Genomic DNA, 23,212 nt, shown 5'->3' with positions numbered 1-23,212 from the left:
CCCACAACCACACACCAGGCCCACGTATGGACTCTGGAGATGATATATAGCCCGAGCTGATAGCAGGCCGCAGCTCAGAGTATAAACAAATGGCAGCTTTAACTGTTTAGGTGTGCTCGGCCGTGATTTTATCTCCATGAGAAAAGAGTCCAAAAATACGTTTGAGGAAAAAGGTTTATCAACAACTGTCCACATTCATTCATGTGTAAAGATAGACAGTGTTTACAGGTAAAGAAAGCTGCAAGTTATGTGTGAAATGTGGAAATTGCAGGATCATTTAGTGATGCTATCCATACCGACAGTGGCGGGAAGGCTTCCTGCTCGTTGTAGTGATCTGTGGTTACATAGTTAGTGAAATGCAAACCACTGAGGTTAGCATTGTTTTTGCTGAGTATACATTCAGAAATACTGTAGGCCGGCTTTGTTCTTTATATGATGATGAAAAGAAAGAAGATTTTATTTCCAATTCAATTTTAGTTGATTCAAAACACACATTAAACACACATGGCTTAATAGAGACAATTTCAAACACAAGTACGCAAATCGGCTTCACTATAACTCGCAGCATTCACAGACAAAGCACTTGTCTTTATCTGGACACATTTTCCCCACAAATACAACATGCTAATGTTTTTAGCACAAGCTTATGGCATTTTACATTGTATAAATTAGCCTAGCAGCCACCTGACATCTCCTCTACTCATATGAAGCCAGGGACAACAGCAACATTTAACAAAGGTAATGTTACAAAATTCGTCTCCATTACAGCTCACAAGGTTCTCTGACAAAACAACTGTCTTATACTTAACACGTTTTCCAAACACATACAACATGCTAACGTTATTAGCACAAGCCTATGGCATTTTACATTGTATAAATTAGCCTAGTGAATAGTGGAGATTTCTTCTGCTCATATGAAGCCAGGATAAATCACACACAAGACTTAAAATGCTATTTTTGTGGAGGCTTTATTGTCATCACAGTTTATTGTTTCTTATCTGTGAAATCAAAATAAATTAAAGCTTTGTTTCAACTGAGGGAAATGGTTTCAGCTTACAGAAACAGACAGGAGGTCTGCGTGGCCACGTCAGGCTACGGTGTAGGGTATGGCTTAGGCTCTAAGTCGACGTAGAGCCATCAGTATGGCGTTGATGCGACGCAAAGTATAAATCCAGCTTAAGATGGTAGATTGCACTGATTATCTGTGAGGTTTTGTTTCGTTATTACAAATATTTGTTTTTATCGAAAAGCAAGCATACACAACATGAAGGACTTATGTGCAAGACTACATCCTCTCTTTTACTTGTAGAATATGACACATCCCTTGATGTCATCACCGTTTGCACTTCAGTTCAAGGAAAACCTCATTTTTAGTTCCAGCTGAGAACCAACTTGAGCTGACTTTCCGAGTCAGAAATCCTACTAAAGAGGGCAATCCAGTTGAAATTTCCGCATGTGAACAGTGCGATGGAAAAACACCATCAGGCATCAGCATGCTAACATGCTCACAATAACAATGTTGAAATGCTGAAATTAAGCAAGTTAAATGTTTACCATGTTCGCTGTTTTATTTTTAGATTGTTAGCATGCTAATTAGCACTAATAACACTGACTGATGGGAGCCTCGTTATTTGCAGGTATTTAATCATAAACCAAATTACTGGAGAAACTAGTTTTGACCTGATGATGACACAAGATGGAAAGTCAGGGGACTACCAATATGAATAAGATTAATATTGAGGGGGACATAAATGTGTGTGCCAAATTTCATGGCAATCCATTTCATAATTGTTGAGACATTTCACTGAAAACCACAAATGTCAACCTTGTGTTAGCGGTGAAAGAAAAGTCAGAGGATCACCAAAGTTATTACGATTCATCCTCTGGGGATCACGAACATCTGTACAAAATTTCATGGAAATCCATCACATATTTGTTGAGATATTTCAGTCAGACCCAAAGTCATGGATGGGCCGACTAACACTGCCATACCTGAAAACAATTACCTGCCATCTTTGATCATTAAATCCCACCAAAATATGAAAGAGTCTGACTTGCAAAAATTTCAACTGTCATCTAACAGTACCTTCATTTCCCTCATTGCCTCTCCCCCGCCCCCATACCTGAAGATGCTTTATCAGGAATATCTGTTGGTATTTGTTGTGGGAGAGTGAAAAGGCTTTGACAGTAAACTCCTCTCTAAAGCTTCAAAAGCTGAGGTTCAGCACGACTCAGGGGAGGGTGGGTGAAGTGAGGTCAGGTGTTTCACCTCAGCATGAGGTGGTAAAGGAATGGACTTCATACCTTTACAAATGAAAAAGCTAGAAGTGTAATAGTTTATGATGAATAAAAGGTAAGGGCAGCCGCCATTTATTTTCAGTTGAGTGTGGTAGAAGGTTAAGGAATTGAATTGTTTGTGTCTGGCTGGGGACCTTTATAACAGTGGTTCCCAAGGCAGGAGTAACAAGACCTCTTAACCCCATCTCACCCCCAACTCGTCAAATATTGAAGTTTGGTCAGTGGCCCTCGCTGTCGAATACCGACGTACTGAGGCACTCTTTAGCGGTGGTATGAGATGCATCTTATGACGCTCTGAGCACCGCCTTAGTATGGGCCCATACACATAAGGAAGTAACCCCCAAAAACAAACTTTTTACCTAAGTTATACGTTTATTTATTTAAAAAAGAGATTGTATGCATTTAACGAGTGGAGACAGTATATTTCCTGTGAAAATGGAAGTTCCATTTTGAAGAGACACAATGCATGTAAAGAGTATAAATTTCACGCTGTCCCTGAGCATCCAAATCTGATGCTGGAGGGATATCTTGAGTGTCATACTTTGATGTGTTGGGCCACTGACCAAGCATCAGCATTTGACGAGTTGGGAGTTAAAATGTGTTGCTCAAAGGGTCCCCAAAAAATCAAGAGGGGTCCCCAGACGAAGATGATGATGATGATCCCAAAATGTCAAACTTTTGCTTTTTAGAGTGTTTTCACACCTGCCCTGTTTGATTCAGTTCAATCGAACTCAAGTTCGTTTCCCCCCTAAGTGTGGTTTGTTTGTGCAGGTGTGAACACAGCAATCACACTCAGGTGTGCACCAAAACAACCGGACCGAGACCTTCTTGAAGAGGTGGTCTTGGTCCAGTTACAAACGAACTCTGGTGTGGTTGGTTTGTGGTGAGAAGGTGTTCCGACCTGGATCTGAACCAACTGCAGTCACATGACACATTGTTTGGGTTAAACATGAGCATGTTACAGTCCTGGAGGATTATTAATGTGCACCTCCTCCTGTACTGCCTTAATATGCACATTCAGCACATCCAATGCATCAAAACATTGTTTTCTAGTTGGAGCCGCGCCTCGTTTTCAAACTGTATGGTTTGACTAAAATGAACAATGACAGCAATATAGTCCACGATGAGCAGCGCTAAAATCAACCTGCGTAGTTGTCCCTCCATTGTGACATTAGAAAGTGTCACATTTATCTTGCAAGTGTACTCTTCTTCAACGTTTTGTTTACTACCTGGATTTGTCCTGCATGGAAATTCTGACCAATCAAGAGCAGCTTTCTCACACAAGGCATTTGATCTGGTCCGCTCGTAAATGCTGCCGTGAGAACATGAACCAACTCTAAGCAATTATACAGTTTGTAACAAAATGAGTCCCTGTTTGGACCAAAGCAAGACAACTCTCAGGTCTCAAAGGTCTGAAAGCACCCTAAGGGTCCACAAGCCGAAAAGGTTGGGAACCACTGCTTAATTACATGCCATCTCTCTCTACTGCCGCTGTCAAATAAAGGGAAATAATGCTGGATAAGATGCAGTGGCGAGTGTCAGGTTTGGGGGGATGAGGACAGAGCTTTCACCCAGACATCCAATCAAAGTCTTACCCATCATGTCTGCAGAATGGATCACTTGACTGTCTGTAAACATGATAAATGAGGATGTATTGCACTTATCCGGAGCCCTATCATCCTCTTTCATGAGAGCTGACTCCTCTCTGTAAGAAGACCTCTACCTTGTCAATGTGTCTTTGGGTTTGTGCCGTAGAGACTGTGTGAGCTATGCCCCGCTTTGCATTCCTCTGCCATCCAACCTCTGTCCAGGCTGGACTTTCCCACAGAACCCTAAACCCTGTGAATGAGAGTAGGCCTTTGTTTCAGGCATTTTTCATCCTGATCCCAGCAACTTCCCCATGGTGGAATGCAACAGGAATGCCAGAGCCAGCTACCTGGCATTAGAGAGTCTTTGTGCGGAAATAGGAGAGGCTGAAGGAGAGAGCAGGTCAAAGAGGTTTGACAATGGATAGCTCACTTCTCAAGGTGCCCAGCCCATATTACAGAGCGAGTGAACAGCAGAACTCGGGTCAAGTCTCCTAAACGTGGCAAGGTGCACTGAGGAGAAGTGGAAAAAAAGGCATTATTTGCAAGCAGGCTGGTTTTGCTATGAGCTCTCCTCCTGTCAGGTTTTTCTCCTACTGTACAAATCATTAACTGGAGCGCTGATGTAGCAACTGATTGGCATGCATGCACAAGCACAGCTGAAATGTGTGTCTGCAGCAGTTAACAGGTTGTTGTGAGCTTATCACTAGCTGAGAGCTGGAACGGTGAGGCAGCGGTTAGCCTCAAGGTGCAATTCCATTCATTCCTGTATAGTGAGAGACCAAAGAAGGAGGATTTTAATTTGAAGGATGCTATGTGAAGATGAGGATTTATTATGAAACTATCTGATGAGGTTTTCTCACAACAGGTCACAACAAGAGTTAATTTGAGTGACATTCAAATGTGATTCTGCAGCTGATGCATAGCATTGCATAACCAAAACAGGCTGTTCTCATGCACTGATTATATGTATACCTACGACAAGTAATGCACTAGCGTTCGTATAACTCACATATAATCATAAGCCAGTAATTCTTACATAACCCATGTAATTGTTAAGGCTCCGATTATGTGATGAACATGCTGGCGGGAATAAATATGGAAGTGGTATAAAGAGTGAAAGTCTGCGAAAGGAGGGAGGTTGGGGAGGTAGATGGGTCAAACACGCACATGACTTTCTCTTGAGAGTCCAGTGTGCGTGTCTCAAGTGACACCCAGTAAACCTTGAGATATTTTAAGGTACGTCGTCGCGTTACGTTAAGTAAATAACTTTACAGCAAGTATGTAACATGACAATGCTAAACCACGATTTTTTTTCCTAAACCTAACCTATGTAACTTTACATGAAGTACGTAATGTTACAATGCCCAAACATGAATCTTTTCCTAAACCTAACCTAACCTACGTAACTGTGATGATGCCAAAACTATGATTCTTTTCCTCAACCAAACCTCCATAACTTTAAAATGCCAAACCATACTTTTCCGAAACCCAACCATAACTTTACTTTCCTAAATCTAACCTACATAACTTTACTTTCCTAAACCTAACCTACGTAACTTAAGTATGTTACGTGAGAACACCCAAACACGATTCTTTTCGTAAACCTAAACCACGTAACTTTATGTTACATATGTAACATAATGACACCCAACTTTGGTTCTTTTCCTAAACCTAAACTACGTAACTTAACTTTCCTAACCTGACCAACGTAACTTTACTTTGTACGTAATGTTACAACACCCAAACATGAATCTTTTTTTAAACCTAATCCACGTAACTTAATTTTACTAAACTTAATCTACATAACTTAGCCTATGGATCTTTACTTTCCTAACATAACCTATGTAACTTCATGTTAAGTTCTTAATGTTACAATGCCCAACCATGAATCTTTTCCTAAACCTATCTACGTGACTTGCTTTTCCTAAACTTAGCCTACGTAACTTTACTTTCCTAACCAAACCTATGTAACTTTACATTAAGAACGTAACGTTACAATGCCCAACTATGATTCTTTTCCTAAACCTAACCTACATAACTTTACTTTCATAAACCTACCCTTCGTAACTTCGTAACTTTATTTATTTATTTATTTTTTTTACTTTAAGTATGCAATGTTTAAACGCCCAACTGTGATTCTTGTCCTAAACCTAACCTACATAATTTTACGTTAAGTATGTAACATCATGACACCCAACTTTGGTTCTTTTTCTAAACCTAACTGACATAACTTTCATAATATTAACCCATGTAACTTTGCGTAAGTACGTAATGTGACAATGGCCAACTATGACATTAACCAAAATGACAACATATCACACATAAATAAAAGTAAAAAATAACAATAAACTAAAACGTCATTCTGGTATATGTTTAGTGGAGGGGCCACCAGTGTGGAGGTGCAGAGACATGGTGGTAGACATGTCAGAGCTGGAGCTTTGAGGCAGGATGCTCACAGACTCAGAGACAGACAGTTACCTGGGCCCCGTCAGTAAAGCCATTTCACCTGTAACCTGAGCAGCTCGGCTTCTGAGATGATGGCTGATCTTCTCTGAATCCTGAGTCTGATGATAAGGAGCCGAGATAAGGCGCTAACTGAGGAGTAACGACAGAGCCAGGAAGACAAGGGTGGGGCATCGGGTCATATATCCCAACCACAATTACCAAGGGGGGCCTCCGCTCACCTCCTGTGAGAACCAACATCTGTTAACATGCTTTCAACTCCTCTCAGTTGGAAGTCCACTTCATAATAAATATAAATAACCTGAAAATTAGATTGAGCACGTATCATTAGCCACTAAATGGTACTGTCACTTGCCATTTTGAGCCGACCAGAATTAAAGTGAATCCAAAACCAAACCAGAGCAAATTGGAACAGCACTTTTTCTTTTCTGTTCACTTATAGCAGTTTGACTATTTGACATCCCCTTTTCCTAGAAAACTCAGCAGATGTTCTATTTATTACGCTCAGACTGCCAAGAATCTCGGGGAGGACAGCTGAACACGTGAGGAGAGGCAAACTTTGTGTTGACCAGACTCCCCTTCTCCCACCAGAGAGGAAATTTTATGAACTCACTGGGGAAAGATAAGACTTCTTTCCTCAACACGACCGCTCATACTACAAATTCCACTGAAGTCACCACAGTATATCCAAAGATCAATGTATGTGTAAATACCTAAACTAAGCAACTACTATGACCTACAAGTCAAGAGCAGCCTTTTTGAGATTAAAGGTTAGTGTCACAGGTCACGAATCAAAGCAGATCATACAGTCAGGTCCATAATTATTTGAACAATGATACAGTTGTCGTCATTTTGGCTCTGTACACCACCACAATGGGTTTTAAATGAAACAATGAATACCTGCTTAAAGTGCAGACTCTCAGCTTTCATTTAAGGCTTTTTTCAAAAATGTAGTATGAACTGTGTGGGAATTACAACCATTTCTTCACACAGTCCTCCGACTTTAAGGGCTCATAAGTATTTGGACAAACTAACATAATCATCAATTAAACAGTCAGTTTTAATACTTGGTTGCAAATCCTTTACAGTCAATGACTGCCTGAAGTGTTGGACACATAGACATCATCAGATGCTGGGTTTCTTCCCTGGTGATGCTCTGCCAGCCCTTTACTGCAGCCGTCTGCACTTCCTGCTTGTGTTTTGGGTGTTTTGCCCTCAGTTTTGGCTTCAGCAAGAGAAACGCATGCTCAATTGGATTCAGGTCAGATAATATGACTTGGCCATTGCAGAACATTCCACTTCTTTGCCTTAAAAATGTCTTTGGTTGCTTTTGCAATATGCTTCAGGTCAATGTCCATCTGCACTATGAAGCATCGTCCAATGAGTTTTGAAGCATTTGGTTGAATCTGAGCAGGTAATGGTGCCCCAAACACTTCAGCTTTCATCCTGCTGCTCTTGTAAGCAAGACAAGACTTCACTAGAATAAATACAGAGGGTTCATCACAAGATGCAAACCATTGGTTAGCCTTAAAAATGGAAGGCCAGATTAGAGTTTGTCAAAAACCATCTAAAAAGCCTGTACAGTTGTGGAACAGCATACTATGGACAGATAAAACAAAGATCAACTACCAGAATGATGGGAAGACAAGAGAAGGAAGAAGGGAAGGAACTGCTCATGATCCAAAGCACACCACCTCATCAGTGAAGCATGGTGGAGGTACTGTTATGTCATGGCCATGTATGGCTGCCAGTGGAACTGGTTCTCTTGTATTTATTGATGATGTGACTGCTGACAATAGCAGCAGGATGAAAGCTGAAGTGTTTGGGGCACCATTATCTGCTCAGATTCAACCAAATGCTTCAAAACTCATTGGACGATGCTTCACAGTGCAGTTGGACAATGACCTGAAGCATACTGCAAAAGCAACCAAAGACATTTTTAAGGCAAAGAAGTGGAATGTTCTGCAATGGCCAAGTCATATCATCTGACCTGAATCCAACTGAGCATGTGTTTCTCTAGCTGAAGCCAAAACTGAGGGCAAAACACCCAAAACACAAGCAGGAAGTGCAGACAGCTACAGTAAAGGGCTGGCAGAGCATCACCAGGGAAGAAACCCAGCATCTGATGATGTCTATGTGTCCAACACTTCAGGCAGTCATTGACTGTAAAGGATTTGCAACCAAGTATTAAAACTGACTGTTTAATTGATGATTATGTTAGTTTGTCCAAATACTTATGAGCCCTTAAAGTCGGGGGACTGTGTGAAGAAATGGTTGTAATTCCTACACGGTTCATGCTACATTTTTGAAAAAAGCCTTAAATGAAAGCTGAGAGTCTGCACTTTAAGCAGGTATTCATTGTTTCATTTAAAACCCATTGTGGTGGTGTACAGAGCCAAAATGACGACAACTGTATCATTGTCCAAATAATTATGGACCTGACTGTAGACAACCCTTCCCCAATGGCTATAATTAGGAATTTAGGTCATTTGAATTATGCAGGGGGGTTTTTACGACAAAAATATGTGAATTCATTATCAGGTCTGCGTTCCTTTATCTGATCTACCACTTTTTTTAGCATGAGAGGAAATACCTAAGTCATGCAGCAGACATTTGCCTTGAGTTCTTGTTTGCTATTTACAAAAGCAGACTTCACCATGGTCACCCAGCTTGCACTTTGGACACGGAGAGAATGAAAGAGAATCATTTCCTATTTGAAGACTCATTATGTAACCAAAAGATAGCTGTGAGAGCTGGCTTGCCACCCCTGAAACATCAAGAGATTTGCTGTTAGAGGATAGGTGCAGATGAGGGGCAGTTAGAAAGGGTTTCAGTTTAACATTATGGAGGAAACATCTTCCCTTACACAGTCATCTCATAGGGGAGCATTCCTGCAACAAACCAAGCAAGACCAGCCACCATTCACAATCTCTGTCCTGAGCAGAAAAGGGGAACTGTGTAGAGACAGTGCATGAATTCGTTCCTTTTTAAGGCTGTAAAAATAAAACCAGGAGATGACATCAGTAAATTCTGAATGAAACAGGCAGCTCAAACACTCTCCTACAATGCCAAAAGGCAATAACTTTAATTTGTTTTATAATCTAAATATATTTATAATGCCATGGAAACAGCGTGTAAAAAGTGCAGTAACTACAAAACAGAGCTAAAGCCGAGCTAAACCACTCCTGCACTCTGCCTGTGAAGGCTAACATTACTTTTGAAGGAATGCTAGCTGATCAGATAGCCATGGCTAGCCAAACTAACTTGATTTAGGTGATTTCCTGTCGCCTAACCTCACCTATGCTCATGAGCTCTGGGTAGTGGCCGAAAGAATGAGATTGCAGATACAAGCGGCTGAAATGAGTTTCTACTTGGGGTGTCTGGGCTCAGCCTTAGAGATAGGGTAAGGAGCTGGGACATCTGGAGGGAGCTCGGAGTAGAGCCGCTGCTCCTTTGTGTCGAAAGAGACGACATCTGATCAGGATGCCTCCTGGGCTCCCCCGTTAGAGGCATTCCGGACAGATCCCACTGGTAGGAGAGTGTTCTTGGGGCGAGGGATGTCAGGGGTGCTTTGCTTGGCCTGCTATCCTCGTAACCAAGCCCGGAAAGGTGGAGGAAAATGGATGGATTATTTGTAACTGAAAAGCATACATTGTTGATGAACTGATACTGGTTGATGTTGTTATACACATAAATAACATCCATCCATCCATCCATCCATCCATCCTTATCTCCTTGTCCGTGGTCGCATAGCGAGGGCAGCAGACTGAGCAAAGTACTCCAGATGTCTCTTTCCCCAGCGACACTTTCCAGCTCCTCCTGGGGCATCCTGATGCATCCCCAGGCCAGATGAGATATATAACCCATCCAGTGTGTTCTGTCTAACCTGGGGCCTCCTACCAGTGGGATGTGCCCGGAACACCTCTAACAGGAAGCAGCGGCTCTACTCCGAACTCCCTCCAGATGTCTAAGCTCCTTACCCTATCTCTAAGGCTGGATGGTGGAAAGAAGACATTTATGTTAGATTTTCTCCCCTTGCATACCATAAAGATTATTCATATGTAGAGTGAAGTAGGGTGTTCATTTGTAAGGTATTATCAATGCAATGCCAACATGATGATGTTAAGTAGTCTTGGTGTGTTCACCATCTAAGTTAGTATGCTAACATTTGCTAATTTGCAAAAAGCACAAAGTGCCTGAGGCTGCTGGTAGTGTCATCACAGTTCAACTTCACTGTTCTCTGCCCTTTGTTTGGCAGAACAGCATGAGGGCTGTTCTTTGAGAAGTGACATGAAATTACATTATTGGTGATTATCATCAAATAGACAGGGGGAGGGCTGGAGTACTAGCTAGCTGGCTGTCCCTTTTGAAAAAAAATTCAAGTCAGACACAAGCATTTATCTAAGCCCGTGAAATCCTCCAAACAAAAAAGGGGAAAATTTAAGAGTGGTTCTCAAATAGCCAAATTCCATTTTCTCCTCGATGCATCACAGTGGTGTGTGCTCACCTAGTAACTGGTAAACAGACATCAACAATGACGAAAAAGCATTAACGAACCTCGATATAGTCTCCAAAGAAAACAGTTTCAAGTGTTGCCACACTGCAAGGCCTGAGGAATATCATTATAGCCTTCGTGCCTACTGGGACGAGGTTCACACCATGTATCTGCCTCAGTTTACTGATTTATCACGTCAATCACTATCACTGCTGGCAAAATGATGTGCCAAAACTATACAGCATAAGGTGTCCTTGGCTGACTGGCCAACACCTGATCAAGACAAAGAGCTACAACCAAACTGCAGAGATTATGATCTGCCATAAAGTGTTTGAATAACTGCATCCAGGGGCCAGAGCTCAACCTCAAACAATAAAGACAAAGACCTCATGCATGTGACACGTGCTTTGAAATTAAAGATGTCCAGACGTTCAGTCAGACTTCATTCGTGTGGCCTCGGGGCGTGCTGCCTATGTCATGCTGTTGCATTGTTAGGGTCTGTGTTGTGGTCAATGTCAGGGTGGTGCCAAACAGGTGCACATCTAACATGTACTTGACACATGGTCAGACAACATGAATTATTAATTAAAACCCTACAAAGAGAAGACTCAGTTCTTGTTGTTGTCATTTCTTCTAAAAGTTCGCTTGACCTACTTGTTCACAATCAGTCTGGATAATACGGATGCATCTACCAAATGTGCCTTTTATACAAACACTGAGTATTATAAGGTGGTAGAAAGTGACTAAAATGCTTTATACTTCTACTCTACCACATTTCAGACAGAAATAATGTGCTTTTTAGTATTTTACTATTGTACTCTGTATGTAAATACTGAACTTAAACAACCCAACAGCATGTAAAATAACTTTAAAATGCTGCTCACACAGTAATACATTAATAATACTGATCTGATCTGCATTTGAACATGTACTCAGGTGAGAGTACATGAGCTTTATCAGCATAATGAACTTAAAGAATCGAAAGTAAAAGTACTCAGCTTGCACAATGGCCCACTTCTGACGGATTTATGATCATAATGTATTTATATCAATGGAATTTTCCTTTATCTTTATCTATTGGTGCTGAGCAGGTACCATTACCTTGGCTCACTCAAGTTTTTCCAATGAAAACAGCAACCAAAATAATTAAGTTCCTTCAAGAAGACTTCGTCAAAGAACACTAGATTTCCATTTGCAGTATTATATTTGGCAGTATGGCTCTGTTCTGGGGCCTGTCTGCCTTTCCTCGGGCCTATGCAGAAAGCCTTGTCCACACGCCTACGTGGAAAGCTTAAGATGGAGAGAGCACACCTCCCTGCCCTTCCATGTGCCTACATGGAAAGCCTAAGGCAGAGAAAGTAAACCTCTCTGCCCTTCCATGCGCCTACATGGAAAGCCTAAGGCAGGGAGAGCAGCAGCAGCAAAGACCCCCCGAGAACAAAACAGAGCAGCATCAATGACAAACAGAAATGATACTGATAAGTCAGACACAGCATGAAAAGGAGGAGCTGGGGTGGAGGTGGGTTGCAAAGCGCCTTGCAGAGGAAGCAGCAACAGTAGGCAGGCCAGAGCAGTTTAAATAGGGCCCTGAATGAGATCCACCAATTGGTTGCATAGAAAGGAATCATGTGATCTATCAGCTGACTTCCTTCCATCAATCAGCTGCTCCATCAGTTGATTGGGCTGTTTGAGATCAGCTGATGTAGCTGGGATGTGAGCTGAGCTTGACATCGTTTCCTGTCTGAACTAAAGCTACGCTCAATGTGTGGCCAAGAAGACCAAAACAATGGAGCTGCAGTTATGCCTATCGGACATTAGAACAGTGGTTCCCAACTGGTGGGTCGCACTCCAAAATGGGTCGCAGGTCCATTCTGAATGGACCGCAAGTGACTCACAAACGTGTCAAGTTTGTGAAAAACACACCAACAGGTTGACAGTGCGCGTCAATCCGTCATCCATATAATCCATAAAGATACGTTTACATTTTGGATTTTGTCATCTCAACTCGCTACCAGCCTCCCTTGGGTAGCTGGGCTATTTTAGTGGGAGGAGACTGTGGGGATGAAAGGTTTCAAAAATTGAGATTTCTGACTAAAATAAGTGCTGGTTGGTGGATAAGATACAGTCAGAATTAAACACTGACTTGTTCAGTCCACAACTCCACCAGTTTCTCCTCTTTTCCACAGTCCAAGAGCACCGACACTTGTTCACGTTCTTGTGCCTTCCCGGAGTCCCCTTCACGGTTACTGTCTACTTGCTTTGACTGAGTTTATGACCCCCTTAAACCAAACAATCAAGATCACAGGAGCGAGCACCAACTCTCTCCGACATTGGAAATTTGTCTGCAACAGTAAAATTGGTTGATAAGTTGTTTGGTATATAGGCGATGACTGTGAGTTCATCACTGTGAGTGACCCCTTCCACATAACACAGTCATTTGATCCACTGTTAATATAAAATCATTGATTATAGCAGCTCTAATTAAAAGATCTGAACAAGTCTTCTACAACTAGTAGATAACAATGCATTACACTGCTTGTAAATCCATCCACGTACCAACTATTCACATCTGCTATCGTGTAAAAATACAAACTTTTCTCAAGTATATGTCAACAGTCTTTAGTATTATGACTGTCCCAATGTCAGCTTTCTACCTTTAAAAGTCAGAGGAACAGACAAGATCTCGAATCAAGTTACCATATCTGTGAAAGTGACTCAGATCTAGACACATAATATAAACATCTAGCCCTGGTCTTTGGTGTGAACGTGGGAGGGAGCTACCCCCTATACAGAAAGCTGCGCCTGTGCCGCATGGCAGCGAGATGACTAAGCATGAGGCCCGCTGCCTGTGGTACTGTGCAGACATGTTCCATTCTGTCAGAGCTCTGCAGCACATAGGCACCATTTCACACGGTCCCCCGACTCTTGGCGAAGCGAGTGGGAACTTTAGAGGCTCTGCTGACAGCCTATACCAAGCATTTAAGTCCTGTGGCTGCAACTCCAGCGTTTAAGTTCTGCTATAACGTACATGCAGAGCGGGGGCTTTTCAGTACCTTAAAGAGCTCAGGTAGCCGGAGATGTGCTGGTGTTGATGCATCAATAAGAGCAAAAAGCATTAGGGTGTGTCATTCCATAACAGTTTTAGTAACATCATGTAAAAAGGCCTGCAGGTAGGGAGAAAATGCAATACATAACATAAGAGTTAGATTCTTAAGGAGATTTTATTACTGTTGTTTTTGGCAGCCCAAATGAGATTTAAAAAAAAATTACTTCATTGTTCTTCATGGGTGACTCATATATTATACAGCAGTGTCAGGAAAATGAACACTGACTCCAATAGCAGGTATTTTTCTCCTAAACAGTGAATATCTAAGCTAAGCATTCTTTTCAAACCAGCCCCCCCAAGTATTATAGAGTGTGTTCACAGTGTGTGTGGTCTGAGGGAAAACCCATCAGTGTGTTGAGTCTTCAACTCCACCTGCTGGTGTTTGGCAGAAATTACTGTGCTGATCTACAATCTGAATGAGTTCAAGAAATTCATGACATATAATACCCATCACCATGCACAATAAAATCACAATAAATAATGTAAAACAAATAAGTATTCCTTAAAATTCCTATAGTTCCCAAATTGATCTTATATTGCACCATGACCCCTGGTTAATTCGTCCGCATCCATCCGCTCAGCCGGAGAGTTCAGGCTGTCGTCCTTCCTCTTGCGCACCTCTTCTGTACATCAACATGTATGCTGTGCCACTGTAACAAGAACAGCATTAACATTTTTATACAAAAAGTTATTCTTTTACAAGTTTGGGCACAAAACAGATAAAGGAACAAATTTCACTGCAACAAACATTAATAAAAAGCGCCAGTGTTACTATAGGGCAAAAAGCTGTTGACAGGCAAGACAACATAGGGCAAGACAGATTTCCTCTGTTCAAGACTTCCAAAATCTGAAAGCCCTCATGGCAGAAACACAGTCACCTTTAGTCTTTAATCTTCACCGAGGAACAGACAATAAGGCTTTGTCTAAAGATCTAAAGTGGTTTCCGCAAGTAGGAAGATAAAAGCTGCATGATGTCAGTGGGAGTGGAGCATGTAAGGCTTTTAATGTTATTAATAAATTTTTATACTCTGAAAGCAACTGGAGGCTGGTTTAAGTAGGCTAAAACGGAAGTCACATGTTATTTTGTTACTTTTTAGTAAAGGCATTGGTTATTTTATTCCAGTTTTTTTAGATGATTTTATAGATGAGGCTGGACACAAATAACTTGAGTTGTGAGAAGAAATAAAAGTCTGAATAGCTCTCTGTATGAAGCTCAGACATTAAATCTAATGCATGCCTTTCCATATTCTCCTCAAAATTTAAAGGAACAGGTTGTCATTTTTGGAAATACACTTATTTGCTTTCCTGCTAAGGGTTGATGAGGAGAAGCTGTCACTGTGTGACCAAATGTAATGTTGTAAAACAACAGGTGAACCGGAACAGAGCCCTGAAGCGCTCCACGGTCACATTAAGGCAAAGGAGAAGAAAGAATTATCCATCTTAGGCAGGACTTATACATGTGCATCAGCTATATGCAGAGCCGTAGCCTACACCGCTGTGAGCATTTATATTTGTGCGATGGTGTGTCTGCGTCACTCTGCAGTTACACCTCCAAAACACTAGACCTAAAACCTAAACACATCAAACATGGTTAATAGAGACAATTTCAAACACAAGTGCACAAATCAGCTTCACTATAACTCGCAGCATTCACAGACAAAGCACTTGTCCCTATCTGGACACATTTTCCCCACAAATACAACATGCTAATGTTTTTAGCACAAGCCTATGGCATTTTACATTGTAAAAATTAGCCAAGCAGCTAGCGGTCTTTTCCTCTACTCATATGAAGCCAGGGACAACAGCAACATTTAACAAAAGGTAACGTTACAAAATTCAGCTCCATTACAACTCATAAGGTTCACCAACAAAACAGCTGTCTTATATTAAACATGTTTTTAATTAAATGTATCATGCTAACATTATTAGCACAAGCCTATGGCATTTTACATTGTATAAATTAGCCTAGCGACGAGCGGAGATTTCCTTTGCTCATATGAAGCCAGGATAAATCACACACAAGACTTAAAATGCTATTTTTTGGAGGCTTTATTGTCTTCACAATTTGTTTTTTATCTGTGAAATAAAAGTAAAAAAAAGCTTTGTTTCCACTGAGGGAAATGGTTTCAGCTTACAGAAACAGACAGGAGGTCTGTGTCGTGATGTGTAGTTACATTTTTGGGAGGTGCACGTCAGGCTATGGTGTAGGGTATAGCGTAGACTCTACGTTGTCATTCAAATTTGACTGGGTGTTTAATGACACATTTTTCTGTGGTAACAAACATATTTTTTCTTTACCAGCACTTTAATGACAAGCTAAGCTAATCTGAATGGTATCAATCTTCTCATCGATTGCCAAAAAAGCAAATAAGCTCACAAAATGTTGAACCAAGCCTGTAAGACTCCATAACCCTCATGTACAGTTACCAAAAGAGCCACACATGATAAATTTATGTTGAGGAATTTACCTGTACTGTCCTCCATATGTTTTCTGCACTTCTTCCCAGGAGGCCTACGTGTTGAACCAAATCAGAGACCAGTTTAACAAGTACACAACAGAAATAAATTGCTTTGAAGTGAGAAAGATTTTATCAGATTGGATGTACCTGTCTTGTGTGGCTGTCATCTGCATAGTACCAGCTCTGGTTCCGTCTGTGACGAACGTAGGCAGTATAGTGCCCACATATTGCATATCCAGAGTGCACCACCACTGCGTGCAAAGTGTACTTGCAGTCATTCTGAAAGAAGAAATAAACTTGTGGATGACAAAAGATACAACAGTCAGATAATTCATGATTATATTCTTTAAGTACCTGGGCAAAGTCTGGGGAAAAGGCTTCTCTAAGAGTCTCAGAGAAGTCAAAGGTTTCTGGGAAGGTAACCCTGCAGTCAAGCTTTTGGGTGTTACCACGGCAATTCCGAAACCTTTTCAGGTGCACGCACACGATTGGAGGCAGGGAGAGCAGTTTGACACCCTGAGAAAGACATAAAGATGTTTCACTCTGTTGGTTCATACTCTCTGGGAAGCATTTAAATCGAGCCTCACCCGTTTGGATGGAGTCTTCCTTTCACATTGTGCACAATAGCAGCAGTTTATGCCCGTTAGCACCTGATGCTCAAAGAAGGAGGTCATGCAGCCTTCCTGAAAGGTTCATGTGAAGAATACTTGTAAGTTCGACTTGATGAGGTTAGATGAGAAGATTGAGACCACAGTCACGTCTTAACGGTAAATGTGTAACACCAGCCAGCAACCAGTTAGCTTAGCTTAGCATAAAGACTGGAAATGGGGGGAAACAGTTAGCATGGCTCTGTCCAAAGAAACAAAATCCACCTGTCTGTCTATGAGTACCTCTCATCCAGTGTTTTGTTTGTTTAATTTGTACAAAAAACGAGGTGTGAATACATTAATTTGTTGTTATACACGAGATGATATTCTTGAGGATTTCTTAGCAACTGGCCAACACATAGCTTAAATAACCACCTATAAAAGCACCGTTGAATATTCATAATAAATGGCTGAATCTGATTTGACGGACATAATTCTGAGCCAGAAAATATTCCTTTATAATGAGTAAATAAAGAAACAGCACCAGAGAGTCATGGTCTTCCTTTACACACAGAGACAAGCTGAGCCTGTAGCTGGCCAGAGTCTGGACAGAGTTACACTCCAAACACTGCAGGTGTGTCTCCTCAGAAATCTTGAACAGACTCTGGATTTGAAGAGCCTGGCAGGGAAAGCAAATGAAAGCACAGTATAGATGGTGCACTTACAGGTGGAAAAAAATAACGAACACTCATGATTCAACACTAACCAGAGATTTATCATCCATCTGCTGCTGTATCAAGTTCAGGATGGCGAGGAACACCTCATCAGCGTCATGCTGCGTATTAACTGGAAAACAACATTCACATCATTAGAAGTTGTGAGATGAGCCACATCAGTGTGTAAGTTTGTTTCTCCTTACGTCGAACACAGTTCCTGTCCAGAGAGTGGAGGAAGTCACGATGGGGAACAGGCTGAGGGCGGTCGCTGTTCATGGCTGCGAGAACTCTCTTGAGCTGCAGGGGGACGTTCCGACCATCCCCTCTCCCACCAGCTGCTTTCCACCTTGTGCAATTCAGAAACACGGACAATTTAGAGTCACCACTTAACCTGCATGTCTTTGGACTGTGGGAGGAAGCTGGAGTACCTGGAGAAAACCCACGCTGACACGGGGAGAACGTGCAAACTTCACACCGAGGGGCTCCCCCACCCCAGGGTTCAAATCAGGAGCCCTCTGCTGTGAGGCTACAATGCTAACCACTGCACCACTATGCCGCCCAACTTCTATTTTATTAACATTTAAGACATTTACACCATGAAATGCTGCAAAAATGGCACAAATTGGTGCATAAAAATTCACCAGAATGCAGGAAATTAAGTGTTTGATAGTCCGTTTTATATGTGTGTCACCCTCGATGTTGAAACAAAACCTACACCCTGGCAGGACCCCATTACTCCGCCATATCTTAACATAGCAAATACAGGTTTGCTGCTATATTAATGCTCTAAATGTTGCATTCAGAACCTTTAAAACATGACACATTGTTTCATAGACCATAAAACAGACTGTATATCATTAGTAATGACATCATCTTCCTGCTTAAGTTTCAGTTCTGTTTCTTACCTGAGGTGGCATTCATCCAGCAAAATGGTCAGTACCATCTCAAGAGGATTCATGGGGGAGCTCAAAATGTATGTCATAACTTCTTATGTCTTATTCAATATAAAAAATTTTAATTTATTTATTTATTTATTTTTTTAAATAACACAGAGTAAAGTAATAGAGTGGATTAATATAGGAAACTATTTACAGTTACTGTTATGTCGTACTCTTAATTTTTTTTAATGTGTAGTGTGTTTACTTTTTCTGACTACGACTGCAGATATTTTACCCCACTGAACGTGTTCATGCTTGAGTTCAAAGTTCTGTAACTTCCTTCTCTTACCTGTCAAGTATGTCTCCTATCTCCCAGGTAGCAGCGAAGGTCTGCAGCAGAGTGTTGACACAGCAGGACAGGTGGTAGTTGGGCAGGCCTCTCATTCCTGTGACAGACCATCAGAAACGTCAAAATAATCCTGTTCGTGAAAACACGAGTCAGGCATGTTATCCACGGCCCCACACAAGGGCCCGGAGTGCCAGCGGGCATTCACATGTGTGAAAGTAAAAATGTAACGTGAATATAGCCGTGCAGAACACCCACTTCACTTACATAGTGTAGTAAAATAAACAAACATTCTATAAAAGACAGAGTGAGAAGGACAGGTTTGGTTTATTGAAGGCCCTGCGTACAGCAGATGTTTATTTTACACAGACTCAAGGTCAGCATTTTGTTTTCTATGTCACTGCTGCACACACGAGGGATTTATTGGTTGTGAAGAGGAAAATAATTGTGTGAAATGCAGTGATGGTATGAAACTCACTGATGAAACCACACATCATGTGAAAGAAACTGCATTGTTAGAGGATGTGGTGGGGCCCGTAGAGATCTTAATTCAGCCATACTGTTATAACTGCTGACAAAGAACCAGGTCTGTGTGGGTCTGGTGGGTCAGTGGTTCCCAACTGGTCCAGCCACAGGGTCCAGATTTCTCCTTTGTCATTATTCAGCGTCATACTTGCATTTGGCCATGTCTCAAGCTAGTTTGTCACTCACACTACAGCAGGAAACTGCACTTCAAAACAAAAGCTCTGTGCCAGAAAGTCACTGTGCTTGTACTTCAAAATAAAGTGTGTTTTTTTTTTTTTACAAACTTGACATGTTTGTGAGTCACTTGCTGTCCATTCAGAATGGACTCGCAACCCACTTTTGGACCGCAACCTACCAGATGGGAACCACTGTGCCAGATCGACTGGGTGAGAAGCTTACAGGGCTGAGTGGCCCTCAGGGATTCCCACAGGAACTTCACAGAGTAAATAAGTGATTTCACTGATCTTGATCACCCTGAATGGTTCTGGAATAATGCTCTATTAAATATTGAAGGAGGTCCCGGGGCAGACCCAGAACACGTTGGAGGGATTGCATATCTCATCTGGCCTGGGAACACCTTGGGGTCCCCCAGGAGGAGCTGGAAAGCGCTGCTGGGTAGAGGGACGTCTGGGGCGCTTTGCTTGGCCTGCTGCTCCTGGGACCCGGCCCCGGATAAGCAGATGAAAATGGATGGATGGATGAATATTGAGTGTGTATTTGTTTTAAAGGGAAACACCACTTAAATCAGGAATTACAGTATGTTATTAACCAGCCCTTTCTCATTACTTTTCCCATTCTCGAGCTTCCCTCCCACATCACTGGTTACGTCACACGCTGAGCTACACGTTTTGTTAGGTTACTTGCTCACGCTCCCCATTGCCCCGAAAAAGGCGCATTCTGTGTAAACAAAACTAGGTAGGCGGCATTTTGCTGCACTCCCCAATTTTGTTTTTATACTGCCAATGCTGAATAAAGACTGATTGGGCTTTCCTGCAAATTTGTACAATTCCTATCTAAAAAGGGCTACTTTCTGCGGTCATTTTGACTTGACCAGCAGACTCTAAAACCAGCTGCCAGCGATTTGACCAGCTGAGTCGCAGGTGACAACATCAGCCGGCTTGAGTCGAACTCAGACAGCCAGTTGACACCACTGCAACTTTTCTCTGCAACGTTCTGAAACGGTTTCGTCTTGCCGAGAATCATTGGTCTGAACTGGGCTTAAGGAGCAGTTGCAGGCTATGTACTTGATGACATCACAAATTTGAGTTTTAGCACTCTAGCTTTTGGATTTTGGAGCACATTATTCATGTTTACTAATGTTTTTGGACTGTATTAGACCACAGGAATAACATGGGTGAGTTTCAGAAATGGGTGTGTTCCCCTCTAACAGTTAAACAGACATGAATGATGTAATATAAAACCCTGCAATAAATACTTTGACTATTAATTCAGTTTCTGTGTTGTTTAGTTGTGTATGTAAGTGGTACTGCAACATAAGGATGTCTTATATTAATTTTTCCCCACTTTAATTACATCCTGTACAAGAGGAAATCTAATGCGAACACCAACACAGAGGAGTCCAAACAGCTTCAGCCTCAGAAACACTTGTAGTATAATATATATCGCAGAGCTATGGTTATTTTTGTCATCATTTAAATCATATCCAACACAAATCACCGTCAGACAGGCTGAACATGGTCTACTCACTGTGACAGTGCTCTGCTATACTGAGGAATGAGAAACTGCTGCAGAACCTCGCATACATCAGCACAGACTTCAGTGTCCGTTATCTTCTTTAAAGGCTGGCAGGACAGGAACGAGCCCGGACCTCAGAGACAGTCAGAGAGTATCAGCTGATTACTGTATGTTACAAGATGAGTCTGCTCCTCTCATCTCACAGTAAACACCACTATAACACCGGCAGCTTCAGGATCACTTTCGTTTTTGGTTTTCGGTCGTCACTTTGATGGAATCGAAACTTAAACGCTGACATGCGCAATGGGCATTTTCCTCGGCTTCATTCGGCTTTTGTAACGTTTCCTTAATCTCACGGTGTGTCTCCAATAAAACACATTGAGTCAGTTTGTGCGCAAAGAGTATGAGTTTACTGTGAAAAGGAAAAACGGCCAAACATTTGTTCTTATTGGGCAAAAATCATGAAATCCGGTGTGGACATAGTTTGGGCACATATAACAGAACAACTTTGTGATTTTTACACCTCATGAGAAAAATGCACTTTATCAATAGAGGTCAGGATTTTTGAAAAATTAGGAAAAATGCTAATATGGTGTTAGGAATGCATGATAACGGATTTTTTTGACAATATGCCGATACATAACTTATTTGGCTGATACCGATATATCCACTTTTTTCCCACCTAATTTTAGTGATCATCAAGTCTCTGCTGTAGTGGAATTAACATCATATTATGCATGTGTACTCATACAATACTTGATGCAAAATTCAGTCATTATGCAAAATAAGAAAAAGCATGTTAGCCAATTGCGTATTCTGAAGTCAGTATCAGCTGATACAGATGAAGTGTCGATATTATCGTGCATCCCTACATGGTGTATATTAAAGGTCCAGTGTGTCGGATTCAGGGTGACAAATAGTATGTCCAAAAAAGTGATAAAAATGTCAAAATATTCAATTCCATAACTATGTTCTTATTGGTGTATTAGTTTATTCATTCATTTTCTGTAACCACTTATCCAGTTAGGGGTCGTGGGGGCGTTGGAGCCTATCCCAGTTGATACTGGGACACCCTGGGCTATCACAGGCCTGACACATAGAGACAGACAACCATTCATGCTCGCATTCACCAATTAAAGCGACATATACCTTTTTTACATTTTTCTTTGTTTAGGTTAAAATGCTATTAATAAGCTGATGGCACACTAAAATGTAAGTGAATTCCACCAGAAATAAAAACTCATAATTATACCATTCTCATATGGTTCTAAGAAAACTCCGACCAATCATTGCACTTGGTGGTCGGAGTTTTCTCCTGTCCTGTCTGTCTTCCCCACGTGGAGGCCTCTGACTGACGTAATCGCTCGCATTCGTTGCTGTGCTGTGCATAAAAATGACAAAGAAGTTCCATTCAGTTCATAACGTTACAACACAGCATCCAGTTGCTAAAGTTAGCCTACTGTAGCGTAGCCTCTCAAACATCGTCATCTTCCTTGTGCGTTTCCACTTACTAGTTACGTTAATGCTACTATCTAACGTTAACACTGTAACCTTATTCTAAAACTCATCAGTCATCACTGACTCCGGTTATGTTTTAAAACTCCGGGGTTGCGTTTGACTGTCTTGGTTGTAACGTTACACTCACTCTCCTCTTCCGTGTATCTAATGTTACCTTGCCAAGGCCTACATCTATCACAGATGTAATGAGGACGTAATGGAGGAGGGGGGAGTAGGCCTTTGGAGGGAGGTGGAGTTGCAGAAGGAGAGGGATGGGACTTTGGAGGGAGGCGGGAGTTGTGGATGTTCAAATTTTTTCTAAGTGCTGTGTGAAATGCAAGAAAGGTAAGAGTAGCTTTGACCTAACCTGCATGTCTTTGGACTGTGGGAGGAAGCCGGAGTACCTGGAGAACATGCAAACTCAGCACAGAAGGGCTCCACGACCTCAGGCATCGAACCAAGAACCTTCTTGCTGTGAGGCGACAATGCTAACCACTGCACCTCTGTGCCATGTATAACCACCGGAAAATAAGAATCGTGTTTACCTTAGAATGAGCT

At 41.7% G+C, this 23,212-nt stretch overlaps 1 protein-coding gene across 3 annotated transcripts; it reads right to left on the bottom strand.

The window, feature by feature from the left end:
• Positions 1-14,047: 14,047 nt before the first annotated feature.
• usp18 (ubiquitin specific peptidase 18) lies at positions 14,048-21,398 on the bottom strand. 3 transcript variants are annotated; one of them, XM_033614387.2, is made up of 10 exons: positions 21,170-21,398; positions 18,941-19,037; positions 17,917-18,059; positions 17,764-17,843; positions 17,542-17,676; positions 16,998-17,093; positions 16,765-16,926; positions 16,558-16,689; positions 16,420-16,463; positions 14,048-14,601 (listed from the first exon to the last, which is right to left on the bottom strand). In XM_033614387.2, the coding sequence occupies exons 1-10, from the start codon at positions 21,225-21,227 to the stop codon at positions 14,529-14,531; spliced, it is 1,020 nt and encodes a 339-aa protein (XP_033470278.1). In that variant the 5' UTR covers positions 21,228-21,398; the 3' UTR covers positions 14,048-14,528. The 3 variants fall into 3 exon arrangements, with proteins under 3 accessions (XP_033470278.1, XP_078021261.1, XP_078021262.1); XM_078165135.1 differs by having other exon boundaries at positions 16,558-16,926; XM_078165136.1 differs by having other exon boundaries at positions 16,558-16,926; positions 18,941-19,070; positions 21,170-21,307.
• Between the last annotated feature and the right edge of the window lie 1,814 nt (positions 21,399-23,212).

This window comes from Epinephelus lanceolatus, chromosome 23, assembly GCF_041903045.1.
Source record: "Epinephelus lanceolatus isolate andai-2023 chromosome 23, ASM4190304v1, whole genome shotgun sequence".
Lineage (NCBI taxonomy): Eukaryota > Metazoa > Chordata > Actinopteri > Perciformes > Serranidae > Epinephelus > Epinephelus lanceolatus.
The sequence above is the reverse complement of the archived record's forward strand: the minus strand, read 5'-3'. Positions and strand labels throughout refer to the sequence as shown.